Here is an 18,288-nt window from a genome sequence, read left to right as displayed (position 1 = left end):
TGAGAGGAGGAACTGCCCTTTCCCGCCGGGAGAGGCAAGAGCAGGCTCAGACGCCAGCAAAGCCCTGTGGCCCCTGGCCCTGGGTTCCTCCAGGGTCCTCCCTTCATGCTGCGCCCCCCCCCCCCCCCAATTGCAGATGGTATACTGTGTTTTTCTGTGTATAAGACACTATTTTTTTTTCTAAAATCATTAGACTGAAAATTGAGGGGAGCGTTATATACACGGAAGTCAGCCGAGGAGGGAGTCAGCTGCCCATACCTTGTCAAACAGGCTTCCTCCAATCACGAGCCTTATTGTCACTGACGTCAGCTGATGCCATGATTGGAGGTGGAGGTGGAGAGTGTACAGATGCAACAGAAACCAGAGTGTTCTGAGCCCATAAAGATGTCAAAAAATAAAAAGATAAATACCCGTAAGCGATTGTCTTACTCTGCAAAATTCAAACTGAATGTAACCAGCTGTGCAGAGAACATGGACACAGAGCTGCAGAGAGACAATCTGGACCTCCTCCCACCGAGTGTGTGATCAGACAGTGGAGAAAACCGGAAGAACAGCTCCTTAAGATGCCGATAAAGAAGAGGGCCCTAAGAGGAAAACCAGCAAAATGTGTAAGATATTGATTTCTTAGTTTTGGGTTGGAAAAGTGGGGAGCATCCTATACATGGGGGCATCTTATACACAGAAAAATATGGTACTTGCTGTCAAATGAAGCTTCAAGCCCACAGCCTCGGGTCTGGATAAATTGCAGCCAGGTTCCTCCAGGACAAACTGTGCTGTTCACACACTTCATTGGGGGAGGGGGGGGGGCTGGCACTGATATGAAGCATGTTGGGCTGGAAGTCCAGAGACCAGGGTCTCCTGCAGCTTCGGCTCTTATCAGGGAAGAAACTTTCCCCAGCTGACATGCTCTTATATTCACTGGTTGGCACTAGATCACGTTTATTTCTCACAGTTCTGGAGGCTGGGACGTTTAAGAACAAGGTGCCAGCAGAAATCCTCAACAAAACACTCGCAAACCAAATTCAACAGCAGAGTCAAAGGATCATTCACCAAGTGGGATGGAGCCCTGGGATGCAAGGATGGTTCAACTGCACAGGTAACTGCGTTAACACAGGTAAGGATACAAATCACATGACCATCTCAATGAGTGCAGAAAAGCGTTTGTTATAAGGGCACTAATCCCCTTCATGAGGGCTGCACCCCTGACCTAAGTCCCTCTCAAGGCCCCACCTTAAATACCGCCACACTGGGCACTAGGGCTTCACGTATGGATTTGGGGGTGGGGCAGGGCATACAGACGTTCAGCACCTACCCAGGAGTTCTCACATATTCCGTGTTCTGCTCCGTTGCTTAGCTTATCGTGTTCCTCTTGCCCCTCTGTTGGGAGAAGTCTCTGTGTTGAACATGCAGCCAGATTATTCCCAGGGAGGTGATCGGAGACGTTTCCTGGGGAAGATTTTCTTGGCACACAAGCAGAATGCGCCCTGTGTTTCTGCAGCGGCCGGACAGGGGGCAGCTCGGAGCCGCTCCCTCCTTTGTGGGGCCAGAATTGTCTCCTTGGTCAGATGCATCTCTTCCTTCTGAAACGCACCACACAGTTCATTCTGGGCTTCTCTCTGCTCAAGAGGTTAGGCAGCTGTGGGCAAACTACGGCCCGCAGGCTGGATCCGGCCTGTTTGAAATGAATAAAACTAAAAAAAAAAAAAAGACCGTACCCTTTTATGTAATGATGTTTACTTTGAATTTATATTAGTTCACACAAACACTCCATCCATGCTTTTGTTCCGGCCCTCCGGTCCAGTTTAAGAACCCATTGTGGCCCTCGAGTCAAAAAGTTTGCCCACCCCTGGGTTAGAGCCACAAGCCCAGACAAAGGGATTTTAATCGCACGCTGACCAAATGCCATCCCTGTTGCACAGAAAGCACGGGTGTGTGTGTTTCCAAACGGAGGAGAGACTTGCCCCTGGGAGTGAAGTCCCGTTTGTAACTCGTCCAAAACCTCTAGCCGACAAGCAGCTGCTTCGATCCCCCGGAAGCCCGTCCGTGCCCTCCCACCTCCCCAAGGGCACCCGAGGGAGTGGGCTGCACGCTTGGGCGACCTATTTTTAACTTTAGGTGGTGGTTTTTTCCTCCTTGTGAAAAACTTGATGCTGAATAAGGGTCCTTGTTTTCAGAAGTTGCTTATCTCACAAAGCCCGGCTGTTGTGCCTCCTGTCAGACCAGGCGGAGCTGTGCCAGAGGTCACCTTCGCTAGCTCGGAGCTTTAAAAAGAACACCCAGAGCCGACCAGGACGCGGCTGGACTTTCAAGGTCACGGAACGAGAGGAAAAGAGTGGCTCTGGGTTCCGGCAGCGACAGGCCACCCAGAGCGCTCGGGGCAGAGCTCCGCGCCATCGGAACAGAGCAGCCAGGGCGGCGGCGGCTACAGACCCGTTGCTGAGACGAGGCTGATGCCTACGGATAAGAGTCCTCTCCCCACGGGGAGCGAGACATTCCCCGAAGGAGTGACTCAGGAGCAGCCAGACGCAGCAGCATGTGGACGGGTCACCGAGTTCAGGATGTGAGCAGGCAGGCAAAGCATATGCACGCATCCGGGACGGTGGGGTGCCCCCCAGTCACCCCGCGTCCTCCTCAGTCCGACCGGCTGCTCCTGATTTCAGCAGGAGCTCACATGACCTCCGTCTTCACAAACCTGTTCCACAAGCCCGGGGTCACAGAACAGAGAAGCAGGTCCCCGCCTACCACCCTGGTGACCGGACGGCAAGGGCTCTGTCACAGGCGGCCGCTGCCCGCCCACCTCGGGCTCCCCCGCCGGCCGCTCACACACACCTGTGGCCCTCGGCGCGGGTTCTGGCTGTGACTGAGCACAGACCCGCCGTCCCCGCCTCCCCGGGGGCTCCGGGGCACGATGACCACCACCAGGGTCACGGTCCCTTCCGCTGTCGTGTTTTAATCATCTGTCCTGGTGACGAGTTTACACGGACCCACTGAGCACCCTCCACACGGGCACATGTTGCAAGGCAGCAGGTGAGCGGAGATGGGATCCATCGCAGAGGGAGCGAACGACCGGGAGAGAGCACTCGTCACACATGGCATTTACTGAGAGCGTGGTATGTGCCAGGCCCCGCTCCAGCATTAAAAAAAAAAAAGTTCTCATTGATTTCAGAGAGAGAGGAAGGGAGAGGGGGAGAGAGAGAAACTCAATGATGAGAGAGAGTCAGCGATGGGCTGCCTCCTGCACGCCCCCTTCTGGGGGCCAGCCTGCAACCCAGGCACGTGGCCTGACCGGGAGTCCAGCCCGGAGCCGCGCCGCAGGGCGCTCGGCTAGCATTTTAGTCACACGCTTCATCTCGCTCATCAGCCCAGTGAGATGAGAGGCCTGGCACCTGCCCTGCCTGCGGCACGGGTGGGGTGAGGGGGGGAGGGGGGGGGTGAGGGACTGTTCCCAAGCCAAACAGCTCGGAAGGGCTGCCGCCTGGACTCATCTGCACAGTAACACCCCAATTCCACGCCCCCCCACAAGGGCACTGCCGGGACACAACGCATCTGCTCCCATCGCTGCGATTCTAACATTTCCCCCAATGCCCGCCCCTCCTGCCAAGCACTTAGCGTTTGGAAGCAGCTTCACAGAGCCGGGTGGGTCTGATTTCATGACAATCGAGGATGAGTGTAAGGTTTGCAGCTAACATTTCTGCACATGCACTGTTCTGCTTGACATCTTTTTTTGAGAGAGAGAGGAAGAGGGAGAGAGAAACATCCAAGTGAGAAGGAGGGGGAGACACATCCATGTGAGAGTGCAGCATCGATGGGCCGCCTCCTGCACCCCCCTACTGTCCGGGGCATTGGCCCTGCCCCAAGACTCAAACCAGCAACCTTTTTGTGCCCAGGACAGTGCCCAGCCAATGGAGCCACACGGCCAGGGCCTGCTCGATGTCTTAAAGCGACAGCTGAAACTGTGTCTTAGGAGTGGGTCATCTGATTGTTCTCTTGAGGATCAATGGAAGTCCAGATGTGGCCGCTATGGGTGGGACGTGGTTGAGTTCATTGTTCAATTTCCTCTGAGGATAACTACATACTTTTCCTGCTGTATGCCGCCCACACTTCATGGCTGGTATCAACACTGGCTACAGTGACACCAATACTGGCCCCGCTCCTGGCTCTGTCCCCGGAGGCCTCAGCCCTCCCTCTGTCCCGTGACCGTGTGGGCGGGGGCAGGGGGGTTGGCACTGTTTCAAGTCAACTGGGGCAAGTTACAGTGAAGAACCACATTTCCCGAACACCCAACGGGGCCTAGAGACCAGGCCTGGAAGTCAGGGTGTCGCACCCGGCAGAGGCAAGGTCGAGGTCGGAGAGAAGCCGACCCTTGGCTGACCTTGCTTCGGTGGGGCCAAGGGCCAGAGAAAACGGACAAGGATTATTTTTGTCTCAAATGTTCCCTTACAACGACAAGGCACAATATTATAATGAATGATGATGCTTAACATTTGTTTACTGTGGTTTAAAAAGTAACTTAAACTGACCATCTAGGCATGAAGTGTACAATCCTGTTGACTAAATGCACCTCATTGTGCAACCATCTCTAGAACTTTCCATCTTGCAAAATGGAAACTCTACACCCACTTAACCCTCCCCCCTCCTCTCCCAAGCCCTGGCAATCGCATGGCACTGGGTGTCGTGGAGTCTAACCCCTCGGGGACTCATGGAAGCAGAATCGCGCAGGACCTGTCTGTGCGACTGGCTTACTTCACGTAGCGGGATGTGCCCGAGGTGCATCCACGTGGTAGCATCTACTGCATTCCGGCCCCTGAGAGGCAGCGTTCAACAGGGACTTAATTTGCCTTCTCTTCACTGAACATCTCTGCAAGCACATCCTCCCCCAGAGCCTGTCCTTCCCTCCGCCTGCAGGAAACCCATCCGTCCTTCAGGGTTCCATGCCTGCCTGTTGTTTAAAGGGACTTCAGGGAAAAGCTGTGGCTGAGTATTTCCCTGGGTCCTGGGGGCAGACGTGTCATGTCAGGGCCCTGCTACACCAGAGCCATGTCCTGGGGCCCAGGGACAAGGGTCCTCGTGTTCTTTCAGAAACATGTTTTCTGCCCAGCCGGCCGGCATGGCTCAGTGGTTGAGCGTCGACCTATGAACCAGGAGGTCATGGTTCGATTCCCGGTCAGGGCACACGCCCCGGGTTTTAGGCTCGATCCTCAATAGGGAGCAGACAGGAGGCAGCCAATCAGTGATTCTCTCTCATCATTGGTGTTTCTTTCTCTCTCTCTCTCCCTTCCTCTCTGAAATTAATTAAAATATATATTAACAACAACAACAAAAAGGAAACTTCTGTTTTCTGTGTTTGTGAAACGCAGGTGTCTGAAGCACAGAGCTCCTGACGGGACACCACCTTGCCGGGGCCCGAGGTCGGCGCGGACACTGGGAGAGGGCGCAGGGGACTGACGGAGGGAGGGGAACACCTGGTGGCCACAGGCTGCCAGCTGCTCTGGCTGCACCTGCCCGCAGCTGGCCCAGCCTGCGGGAGAGCCAGGAGAGCAGGCACCTGGCAGAAATGGTGGTTAAAGGAATCCTTGCTGAATGGATGAGCCCAGCCAACCCAGCCATCCCCTGCATTCTCGGGGAGTGTGAAGGCAGGTATTGGCTAAGGCAAGTAGAATTTTCAAGACAAATAACCAGTGAGGAGGCGCTGCTGAGAGAGATAGCGCGCCGAGGTCGGCGGAGGAATTGCTGAGTGTTTGGCCGGGCAGGACGCTGTGTGTGTGAAGGAAGCTAGCCCAGGCCAGGAAAAGAGCCTGGGAATGACAGGCACGGTCCCTGGAGCACACAGCAGTCTGTGCGGTGCAGGCCCGAGGGCAGGGTTTGCAGTCCGAGGGGCATTGCCAAATCCTCAGGGGTGTGCATCCTGATAACGGGGCAGCGTTACCCCTCAACGGAGGGCAGCTCTGGACCTGCCCCGAGAGAGCTTAAAGGCAAGAGCGGGAAAGGTCCCACCGATTCCATGTGACTAACCACGTGCATAACAGAGCGCATCACTGAAGGAGGGAAACGGCATCAAACCTTCAAAAACGTAACTCTCACAGCGTCCAACATCTGCTCACAACTGGCCATGAACGCAGGGAGGCAAGAACGATCATTCATAACCTGGGGACACGCTGCCTGGACAACAGACCAGAACCAGAAAGGAAAAGCACGGCATCAGCAGAGATGTTGACATGGTTATCATAAATATGTTACATATCCAAGAAGCTAGAAGAAAACATGGCCGTGAGGAGAGAGAGATGGAAGATATCCAAAGGCCACGATATACTCAACTCCTGGGGCCCAGGAAGAGTGCGGTCGGAGGGTAGAGTTGACCAGGAACCAAAGTGGCACGCCCACTGCCCAGCGCCTGCCACCACTTCATCATCTTAGAATTCCTCGCTTGAGTAAATGGGCTGGGTTACAGGACGGGTACAGGACAAGTCACGCTTCTGCTGAACAGAGCTGCCACCCCGCTGTGCCGTTTGGCTAAGATCGCACCTGCGGGCCTAACAGCCTTTGTGTGAGTGTGTGCCCAAACCAGCAAAATCTCTGACTCAAAATTCTTCTGTGTGCCAACCCTAAGTTTTTGAGAACATGTTATGCCTACTTGATATTTCTTAGAGGTGTATGTGAAGAACCTTAAAGAAATAATAAAATTCATTCGAGCGACAAAAACACGGTATATGATGATGAAAAATACATTTATTTTTTAATGTACACATGTACACTGATAGTCTGACAGAAAACTTTATGACTCCGTTTGATATTATCAGTGGGACTTTTGCTGCTGCATCACTGATGACAGAGATTTTACGTCAGGTTTATATTTCGTGACCTTGAGAGATATGCACGAGCTACTACTTTCATCCGTCAGGCTACTCTTATTATGAGACTTAACAAAATTCATCACTGAGAACAAAGATTCACAAGTGTATGTGGATGAAAACATGGAGAGTAACGCTGTTGCAAAGTTTTTTAAACAGAAAAAATTTTCTGGAATGGCATTCCAAGTCCTCAATAGTTCCTTTTCGACACTTCTCTCTGGTACTCTTGTCTCTAATCGCTTTATTTCAATGTTTTCCAAGTCAACTCTAAGGTCAATAAATTTCTGCTTCCAAATTGAGCTACTCTGAAATTCAATCAACTGCATTTCAAAGTCAGCCATGTCTATCCATGAAAACATTTGTAAGTGTAGCTCCTCTAGTTTCATGCTGTCTGGAAACCTCATGAATTTTGCTGTCTCTTCCAGTTGTCTGAATTTCGCAAATCTTGAGAAGAACTGCTCAATAGTTGACTCGATGATGTTTAAAAACAGCTTTTGAAGGCTTTGACAGTCTGTTCTGTCATCTTTTGGGAGGTCTTTGATGTGCCTCTTGAGGTTTGGGAAATATCGAAATCTCTCACCATCCACATCCCTCTTAAAGACTTCCAGTTTCTTTTCAAAAGCCTTTATGTAACCAAACACAACATCAAGTGTCTTGCCAGTTCCTTGTAATTTAACATTTAAGTCATTCAAATGTTCACAAAAATTGTAAATGGAAGATTATAAGAGAGGGTTTCGCGTGCCAGCAAAAGTTATTGGTGTGCCATGTTTGGCACGCGTGCCAGGGGTTGCCCACCCCTGGCCTAGGCCCTAGGGCCCAGGGGACTGAGTAATCACATAGGCTAATCGCACATTGAGCTCCTGCTGGCTGAGTCCTCACGTCTGGGCCGAGGCAGGAGGAGAGCGGGAACTAAAATAACACCGCAGGGCGCTGGACGCTCCAGCGCCACTGTCACTCACAGCTTCACTCATTTCTCACACAAACCGTGCGTACTGGATGCTGTTTTTATTACGTCCCCTGCACTGGCTACGCTCTTGGCCATGTGTCTAGGACAGGGTTCGGCAAGGGGACTTGGCCCCGGGATATTCACTGATCCCTTAAACCACGAAATGCCGACGTAAACGGTAAACAGATCACCATGAGGAAATCCCACCCCCTACCGCCTTCCCAGCCTGCCGTGCTGGACTTAGGGACTGTTTCTAGGCCACACTGCTGAATACTTTTTGTTGTTGCTTTGCTCTGGCTTAATGAGCCCAATTCTCTGGGCCAACGACTACCTTGCCTACCAGCCCCATAAACACCATCGGTGGTATTGTTATGGAAAAGGCGGCCGGGCGGCCTGGTGGTGAGTGCCTGCGGTGGAGTTTTCATCTCCCGCAGAAATGTGCGGCCCATTCAGCTCGCAGGCCTCCTAGAGCCAGAAGCACCGGGCGGGTTCCTTCTGTCCAGAAGTGGAGGTGCAGCCTGGGACACGGGTGGCAGCAGCGTGTGAACGGCTCCCATGAATCACAGATGCTCCAGGAGTTTAATCACGGGAGGCAGGGCTCGCTGCGAGAAGCCGGCGGGACAGCGAGGCTGCGCTGTGCTGGGATGTGGGCCCACGAGCTCTGCGGACTCGGTGTGGGGAGATGTGTGCCAGCTGATCGGGGGGATGCTCCCGAGCCGAGCTAAGCACCTGCTAGATCCTTGCTGTCACGTGCCCTGACCGGGAACCGAACTGGCGACCTCCTGGTGCACGGCTGACGCACAACCAGCTGAGCCACCGGCTGGATGGCGCTCCCACTTCCGACTGTGCTCCCCACAGAGGGACTGGTCATCCACAGCGACTTCTGCTCAGCTCTCAGGAGGGGGTGGCATTTGTCAGGTGTGGTGTACGGGGGGGGGGGGGAGGGGCTCCCACTCATAGCCTCAAGCACACCACCTCCTCTATTAGGAGGCCAGAGGGCCTCTACGCACGAAGTCTGTGCTGACTTTCTGTGACCTTGTTTAATCAGAAGAAGCTTCATTATCACGGGAGGGGGGAGGGGTGTCTGTATTTCTGCGAACTGGGGATTGTCTGAGGTTCCTCCATCTGCAGCTGCATGGCGTGCACAGGGCGTCTGTACCTGGCCCCACACCCACCTGCGACCAGATGACGCCCTGGCACTGGAACATCCAGACGCGGGCCGTTCCCTTCACATCGGTTTCTCCAGAAGCACCTGCTGCTGTGGTTCAAAACCTTAAAAAAACAACCCAAAAAACCCAACCACCCCACCCCATTCTGCCCGGCCAGTGTGGCTCAGTGGTTGAGCATTGACCTATGAACCAAGAGGTCAAGGTTAGATTCCAGTCAGGGCACATGCCCAGGTTGTGGGCTCCATCCCCAGTAGGGGGCGTGCAGGAGGCAGTGGATCAATGATTCTCTTCATTGATGTTTCTATCTCTCTCCTCCCTCTCCCTTCCTCTCTGAAATCAATAAAAACATATTTAAAAAAACCCATTCCATTCAGTATTGAATACAGTTTCAATCAAGGCTTTAGTGAAAGTAGGTAAAATGAGCACCATCGACAAGAACAATGACAACAATGCCAGGGACTGAGGGTGAAGGAAGGAGGGGCGGCAGATGTTGCCAGAATGGCGTTTTAACTCTCCTGCCGATTCAAGGAACTGGCTATGCTTCTCCTGCCTGGTTAAGAGCTATTCCCGAGGTGATCAAGGAGGAAACCTGTTTTTCTTTTCTCCAGTTAGGCGGAGGACACGCACTCTTACCCTGCTGCAAAGGACACGCTTCCCAGGAGCACACCGGGCAACACCCCCGGCGGCCTCCAGGGGGCGCTGCTGGGCTCCTCCTGCGACTGAGGAGAGAGCCCTCAAGGGCGGTCTCAGTAGAGGCTCCTCTGCAGGGAGCTGATCAGATAATGACCCCCTGGGAGAGCCAGCTGACTCCCGAAGCTGCTCAGGATCCCCAAGGCTCTACAGCCTTCCCGGCCCCACAAGCAGATTCACTAACAAGTTTAACTGGTCCGGCTGAGCACTGTCCTTGTGCAGGGAGCAGTGTGTGTGTGTGTGTGTGTGTGTGTGTGTGTGTGTGCGCGCGCACACACATACATTCCTACAGAGCAGTGGTTCTCAACCTTCCTAATGCAGTTCCTCATGTTGTGGGGACCCCCAACCATAAAATTACTTTCGTTGCTATTTCATCACTGTAATGTTGCTACTGTTATGAATCGTAACGTAAATATCTGATATGCAGGATGTATTTTCATTGTTACAAATTGAACATAATTAAAGCATAGTGATTAATCACAAAAACAGTATGTAATTATATATGTGTTTTCCGATGGTCTTAGGCGACCCCTGTGAAACCCACAGGTTGAGAACCGCTGCTATAGAGCTTGCTGGATCGTTCATACTAAACTGCGTAGGCAGACAGCCAGAATGCTTTGGCCCTAATCAGTAACAACATTAATAGGCAATTTTAAAAGAGTTCATTATGTTAAATTGTAATTCGTTACATCCAAGTATAAGATTATTACAAGATATATAAGGTGTCCCCCCAAAATGTATACACCCTTTAACAGCTGATAGCTGTAGATTCTATTACATTTTGAAAATGAAATGTAGTTTAATACACACTGCCTTTATAATGTGTACACAGTTTTTGGGGGGACACCTTGTATTTTATGTACTACTCACTTAACTGCTTTAATTATAATTTTGGTTAACATTTCCACAGTAACAAAAGGAAAATATCACATGTAACTAGTACAGTCTACCCACAGTCCATCTCTGGGCGCTCTCAGTGTTAGCACGTGGGACTTGGTGTCAGCGGGGCCAGGTTTGGGCAGGGCGCCTGGACTCTCACGTTCTCGTGCCGATGGACCAGACCCTCCTGGGATGAGGCCCACGGTGGGCTTTCCCCAAGCACTCGTGGGACCTGGGGCCAGGGAACGGTGAAGGCCGACATACTGTGCGTCTAAACTGGTGAAGTTATCAATGACGCTAACAAGCTGTTCAATAACACATGCTCGCTTCTACCTTGACAAATAAACTTTCTTTTTAAAAAATTTATTTTTATTGATTTCAGAGAAGGGAGAGGGAGATTGAAACAGTAATGATGAGAGAGCATCACTGATTGGCTGCCTCCTGCATGCCGCACACTGGGGATCGAGCCCACAGCCCGGGCCTGTGCCTGGACCAGGAATCTAACCGTGACCTCCTGGTTCATAGGTCAACGCTCAACCTCTGAACCACACGGGCCAAGCTGAAGTTTTTTTTTGTTTTGTTTTTAATTTATTTTTTGCTGTTAGAGAGGAAAGGAGAGAGAGCAGCTTTTGTTTGTTGTTCCACTTGTTGGTGCTGTCGTTGGTGACTCCTTCTGGGCAGCGAGGCAGGTGTGGGAGGGGCTGCCTTGCTGAAGGTAAGACATCAATTTATTTTTGCTTCTGCTGTTTACCACACCATATTCTTTTGATCTCCCAATGTTTCCAAATGATGACAATACCCAAATCACAGCTGACGGTGATTAGATTTTCATTTACTGCTCACGCTGTATCCAAACCAACTGAGTGAGAATGTCCTCACAAATCTGTGTTTCGTAGTCTGGTTTCCTAGGCCCCAAAGGACCCAGCTCCCCTTGAATCTTAGACACTGAGTTAACGCTGCATGAACTCACTGAGTGTTTCCGTTTCAATTAGCATTCTTACAGCGCCACTCAGTCTTGCAAATTGCTGTCAGAGGGGACTGAACTGCTGTGCTCTCCAGCTTATCAGTCACGAGACGTTAGAGTTCCACTGTGGCTCCTGGGGTGGTGCTGCAGCTGCTGTCACCCGCAGCTCCCCCATCGGGGAGACTCCAGGGCGGCGGGGGGGTGGGGGTGGGGGCTGCCTCTGCTGGCCAAGCACACCAAGGCTGCGCCGGGCCCCCGTTGGAGGAAGTGGGTGGTGTATTAGCCCTGCATATAAATCACCAACAACTGGAAACTGACTCCAACATCACAACATGTACTACAGACCTTACCAAGTTTTGCCAGTTGTCCCTCTAATACTTTTTACGCATAAGAAAAACCTTTAAAAATTTTTTATTAATTTTTAGAGAGAGGAAGGGATAGGGCTAGAGAGCTGGAAACATGGGTGAGCTGCCTCCTGCACGCCCCCTGCTGGAGAGCAAGCCTGCAACTAGGGCATGTGCCCTGACTGGAACTGGACTGGCGACCTCTTGGTTCATGGGTCAAAGTTTAACCACTGAGCCACACCAGCCGGGTGAAAACCCTTTTTTCTTGGTCCAGGATCCAATCGCGGGTTGCAGGTGTGGTGCCTCTTCAGTCAGGAACGTAGCTGCTTCTGCTTTTCCCTGGCCTGGACTTAGAACGAAGGCCAATTGTTTCTAGCCTGTACCTGCCCCGGTGTGGGCTGCTGTTCCCTTCTATTCGCATTAACGTTTTTGGGAGGATCCCCGAAAGCGATGCTTCCTCCGCCCGCCTCACCGCATCTCATCAGGAGGCACAGAGCACCTGTCTCACAGCCGACACCCCTGGAAAAGGCACTGTGAGTAGGGAAACCGGAAACCGTGTGATTGTTAGTTCTGTGAGGTCACGATGGAATGTGGTTACACCTTAGAAAATGGCACTTGTCCGTGAATGATGTGGACATATTGCAGGGAAAGTGAACTTATTTGGCTTCACATCCATTTCTAGGGAGTTTGCAACTCCAGGCAGAAGGCATAACGGTGACATGGTCACTCTTGGCTGTTCTGAAACAGTGCCCATCTGTGTGCCACCTGGCTTGGCCCGGCTCCTTGCCTCCGCGACTCCGCGTCGGGCCTCCGCCCTCCAGGTTGCCCAGCGCAGGCATGAAGCATGTGTGGTCAAAACTGTGACTTCCTGGACGAAGGGAGAGGGGTGGGGGTGGAATTGGGGGGAAGGCGCTGAAGACAGTGGCTGAAACCTGGCTTATAAATAATCTGAACATTTCATTTATTTTTAAAATATATTTTTATTGATTTCAGAGAGGAAGGGAGAGGGAGAGAAACATCCATGATGAGAATCACTGATTGGCTGCCTCCTGCACACCCCCTACTGGGGAGCAAGCCCGCCGGCCCACAAGCCAGGCATGCGCCCTGACCAAGAATCGAACCATGACCTCCTGGTTCACAGGTTGAGGCCCAACCACTGAGCCATACGGCCAGGCGAACATTTTATTTCTTTGTGATGTGCGTGTCCTATCACAGACAATTGGTCTGATGAAATGAGACCAGGTGCGCTGGTTACATAGTAAAACTTTAGAGTAAAAGATCATTTTTCAGTTTATTTGGCCAGGACGCATCCCTGGCTGGGGCTCTGGTTCACACTCCTGGCTCGTGTCAGCCCTCCCAGCCCCGTGGCAGCAGCTGGTTCAGGACGCTGCTCTGCCTCAGCGCCTGGAGCTGGGACGTGTCCTCACTGATGACGGTGACGCCCCTGCTCTGCCCCAGGGCCGACAGGTCGCCCTCGCTGTCGGACAGCGTGCACAGCAGGCCGTCGTTCTCGTAGGTGGGGAAGTAGTACCTGCAGCAGCACAGACAGGCCTCACAGACCGCAGCTCACCCAGAGACCGTCCAGGCCGCGCGGGACAGGCCTCACAGACTGCACCTCACCCAGAGGCCGTCCAGGCCGCGCGGGACAGGCCTCACAGACTGCACCTCACCCAGAGGCCGTCCAGGCCGCGCGGCTCCATGGCTTTCCTCGCCACAATCTCAACAGCACAGGCCGTGAGGGAGACCCTTCTGAGGGCTCAGCCTGACCCTTCCTGCCGCACATCTTGCTAGGGTCCTCGCTGGTTTTCTACATAAAGAAAGACAAGCTCACTGGGCCAGAGGCCGCCCCTCCACCTCGGGCCGCCAGCCAGGCAGCGCCTCCCGCTCCGAGGCTGAAGCTGACATCCCTCCTCCCTCCTCAAAGGCCCCGCTCTCCCCCACTGGGCAGCAGCCTTCAAATACAGCTCCTCCCTAACACTCCATCGCTAAGATCTGATGAGAACAATGGCTTTCCCTGTTTCTTCCCCAGCCTAACCATCACTGGTTCCTTCATTCTAGGAGATGATAATCTATAACAACAAAAGCGTTATATGCTAATTAGACCGGACAGCCGGACAACCTTCCAGACAAAGCCGGGGCTGCGAGGGCTGAGCCTTACACAAATTTTGTGCATTGGGCCTCTAGTCTATATATATACAAGCCTAAGCAACCGTCTGACCGTTAGCCATGACATGCAATGACCACCAGGGGGCAGATGCTCTGATCTGTAGCTATGATGTGCACTGACCACCAGGGGGTAGACGCTCAATGCAGGAACTGCTGAGCTGCAGTGACTTGGCAGCTGCAGTTCTCGGGTGATGCACCCGGAACCAGAGAGGAGGGAGCCCAATTCCGGGGTGTGTCACCCAAGAGCTGCCCTCTTACAATCTGGGACCCCTTGGGGGATGCTGGAGAGCTGGTTTCAGCCGGATCCTTGCAGGCCAGGCCGAGAGATCCCACTGGTGCACGAATCTGGGCACCGGGCCTCTAGTAATAGTAACAACAACAGAGCTCTATGGACATTTGCGGGTCATGCTGGGTCCTTGTCTGGACACACGTGTGGTCAGTTCTGGGGCACCTCAGAATGAGAATTACAGGAACAAGGCACCTGGTCAACACACACCTGGGATTTGTGGGAAAGCCAAAGCCTTTGTGTTAAGGAGGAAAACCTGTTCTAGAGCTTCCTGGCTAGAGTTCTGGGGGATCTGATGGAACATACCCGGGAATAGAGGGACCTCCACACAGCCGGAACCCCACAGCCTCTCAGGCCACCCCATCGCGGTTACTCACTCGGGCTGGTCCCAGGTCTTCCTGTCAGGGAGCAGGGCCGCGTGCTTGGCCTCCGCCAGGTGGGCCCCCAGGTCGGCCCTGGATGGAAACCTGGTGCAGCAGCCATAGCATCGGCCTTGGTGAACCTGCCGTCGGATGAAGTTGACCAGCTTCACTTGCTCATAGAAATTCAGTCCTGAGGGAGGCAAGTGCAGAGTCACCCATGCACTGTTATATACTGTTAACACAGGCCCGTCTATAGCACACACACCTGTCTATAACAGGCACGTCTGTAACACAGGCACGTGTCTATAACACATGTGTCTGTAACGCATGTGTCCATAACACACGCCTATAACATACACGTGTCTATAACAGAGGCACGTGTCTGTAACACACGTGTCTGTAACGCATGTGTCTATAACATACAAGTGTCTATAACACAGACACGTGTCTGTAACACACGTGTCTGTAACGCATGTGTCTATAACATACAAGTGTCTGTAACACAGACACGTCTATAACATACACGTGTCTATAACACAGGCACGTGTCTGTAACACACATACACTTGTCTACAGAAGCACCAAAGCACAGTCACACCCGGAGGCAGGAGGGAGGCTGCTGTGCGCAAGGCGAGCTTTCCATGGTCTGGGCCCATCAGCAAGCCCTACTGTGTGTTTAATGCCTGAATCTTTCTGTCACGGTGACCCCGAGAACCAGGCACGGGCGCTTCTATGATGGCGAGTCCAGCTGCACCCCAGCAGCACGAGGTGTCTTGTGTACGTCGCCCACGCCCTGTCCCGTTCGCCCAGCAGGCCGGCAGCTGGACTGGGACCGCTGCTCGGCCTCTGGCAGACAGTGACCATTACCCTGGGTCCCATTAGAAGCCTCACATACGCGGGCAAGGAGAAGGGGCCACCTGAGGCCGAACCCTGGCTGTGAACACGGAGTTCCGGCAGTGGGGGGACCGTGTGCGGGGACGAGGTGGCCGTGCGCCTGCCGTCACGACCACGGAACCAGCGTGTTCATGGCCGGCCGGAAGCGGCGCAGCGCTGAGTCTGACTCACCCAGCTCTGCCTTCGTTCTGAGGAGGTCAAATCCGTGCGCCTCCTGGAAGAAGGGATGGGGAGAGCTGAGCAGGGAGGTCCTCGATCTTCCAGCCGGTTCACAGGAGCCTCAGACCGAGGCCCCGGCTCAGCGCATTGTCCTCGGCGTCTGACGTCTTGCCATCCGGCTACTCCCCGACTCCACACAAGCCCGCCAATCAGATGAACCCCTCACCCGCCCGTCCTGCAGTCTCCGCAGTTCACTACGTGGGACGCAGTGTGCGAGGGAGACGTGGCCTTGCGTCCCACGTCGGGATAGAGCTGTGGACACGGGCTCTTCTCCACGCAGAGGTGCTGTGACACGCTCTGCTCTTCCCTCCATGCTGTCCCTGACAAGCCGGCCGGCTTCTCCTTACACACTCTTCCCGTAAAGCACTTAAAACGCTTCACGGCGCAGACGCTTACTTTATTCTAGTCCATCCCTGTCATGTTCATCGGGGTGAACGGTTGAACTTACAAGCGCACAGAGTAAAGGCCACCTCACCCTGATCATCCAGGGGCCCACAGGCAGGACGATGGGGCTCCCTGACAGTCGTCACCGAAAGGGACTGAGCAGAGGGTGGGGGCTCGGGTCAAAGAGGCTGCAGGGGGGACCCCCACACAGGGCGGGACACAGCAGCTTCCAGTTCTAACATGTCGGACATTGTGAATTACATGTGCACGGACACCAGTGCACAGAGGAACCAGTGCACATGGGGACCAGCGCACATGGGGACCTGTACACATGGGATCTGTACACACGGGATCTGTACACACGGGATCTGTACACACGGGGACCAGCGCACACAGGATCTGTACACACGGGGACCAGCACACACGGGGACCAGCGCACACGGGTATCTGTACACACGGAGACCAGTGCACACGGGGATCTGAGCACATGGGGACCAGTGCACACAGAAAACCTGTGCACATGGGACCAGTGCACACAGGACCTGTGCTCACGGGACCTGTGCACACAGGGATGAGTGCACACACTGCTGGCGGCCGGTGCAGAGAAGCTGCCGTCTGCTGCATCTGTGTGCGCCCGTGCCCTTCCTGGACCCGCCCTGTCCTCACTGTGCTGAGTAGTCTTTGACCAGGGAGCAGTGAGGGGGGACAGGCAGTGGAGTTGCCTGTGGCACAGGTGGGCACAGGTGGGCAGGGGCATGTCCGAAATCGCACGGCCACGCAGTCAGCCCTCAGCCCCGAGTCCAGCCACAGTGCTGTCCCGAGGCACGGCTGCCCTCTCTCAGGGGGTGTCAGGAGGGTCCTCCCCAACATGTCCTGGGTGGAAACAGGCTCAGAACCGCTCGCTTCGAGCTTCTTTATGAAGAAGGGAACATACACACTGGGGATCTCTGCTCTTCTCTCCAAATCCTTTCCCGGAGGAGCTGCAAGACCACACCTGGGCCCGTCCCCTCCCCGCCCCACCCTCCATGCCCCCAGGCCGTGGCACGAGGGCGTGGCCTGCCTTCCGCTTCCCCACACACTCCGGAGTGGAAGGTGCTCCAGGAACAAGGGTGTAACCTGGCGAGGCCTCGGTGTGGTCGCCTCCTCCGCGGAGCAGAACAGGATGAAATGAGCCGTCTCACCTCCATGTGGGCACACAGCTGCTCTGTCGTTTCCGCTTGCTTTTCACAGAACAGACACACGGCGGAGATGGGGCACTCCTCCCAGTCCGACCAGTCCCTGTGCCCAGCAGAGAAGGCAGACCCCTTCGTTAGGGCCCATGGTGTATCTCCCCCATCCCCCAGAAGCCGCCCATCTCTCCGCTGTTTTGGGGAGACTGTCTACACATCAATGCGGCTGATGCAGCCTCCGGCACGCAGAGCAGCCCCAGGAAGCAGCATGAGAGCTGAGCACCTGCTCCTCTGAGCAGCGACTTCCTAGGGCCCTGCCTGCCTCCAGGAGGCCCGTGTCACGGCTTCACGGCAGAGGACACATGTGGGGGTGCGGGGGACACGTGTGGGGGTGCGCTCATAAACACACCGCTGGGTGCATGCGCCCTGCTGGGTAGGTTTCCGCATGACAAATGGTGTGCGTTGAAAAAGCAAACTGTACCTCGTACTGGAAATAGTGATCGTTTCAAGTGGGGCAAGTTGGTAGATGGAGAACTCAAAAAGCATATCCCCCACACCCCCGTTTTTACCATTTCCTCCTCTCCTTGCATTCATTTTTTGAAATACTGCCAACCTCTGTCACTCCTAAACCAGGACAACCTCTGTCACTCCTAAACCAGGACATCAAGCTCAGCCCTGAGGGAGGGAAACGGGCCGAAGGGCACTGATGGGAGTGGAGGTGGGGATGGGGGGTGTTGGGGGACACAGGACCCTTCCAGGCTGAGGGCCCGCAGCTTGGACTTCCCGCCAGCAGCCGTGTGTGTCCTCGGTGTCACCACTGGGCTGAGCAGGCGACCGTGAACCAGTCATCTCCCCAGCCCGGAGCTCAAAGCCCACGCACCGTCCCCCCCGGGGCCACGAGCCAGCCAGGCCCTGGGACAGCACCTCTGAGTGACACCTGGCCAGCGTGTGCAGCCTGCGTGCGGGTCA

At 54.2% G+C, this 18,288-nt stretch overlaps 1 protein-coding gene across 1 annotated transcript in view; it reads right to left on the bottom strand.

The window, feature by feature from the left end:
* Nucleotides 1-12,809: 12,809 nt before the first annotated feature.
* Nucleotides 12,810-18,288, bottom strand: part of ZNF277 (zinc finger protein 277) — a 40,905-nt gene continuing 35,426 nt past the window's right edge. Inside the window, exons 9-12 of the mRNA XM_081101669.1 lie at nucleotides 17,332-17,428; nucleotides 15,719-15,761; nucleotides 14,670-14,844; nucleotides 12,810-13,371 (exon numbers count right to left, since the gene is read on the bottom strand). Of these exons, the coding sequence (XP_080957795.1) occupies nucleotides 13,188-13,371; nucleotides 14,670-14,844; nucleotides 15,719-15,761; nucleotides 17,332-17,428 (499 nt within the window). The 3' untranslated portion in view covers nucleotides 12,810-13,187. The remainder of the gene's footprint in view (nucleotides 13,372-14,669; nucleotides 14,845-15,718; nucleotides 15,762-17,331; nucleotides 17,429-18,288) is intronic.

This window comes from Myotis nattereri, assembly GCF_964212035.1.
Source record: "Myotis nattereri genome assembly, chromosome: 11".
Classification (NCBI taxonomy): domain Eukaryota; kingdom Metazoa; phylum Chordata; class Mammalia; order Chiroptera; family Vespertilionidae; genus Myotis; species Myotis nattereri.
The sequence above is the reverse complement of the archived record's forward strand: the minus strand, read 5'-3'. Positions and strand labels throughout refer to the sequence as shown.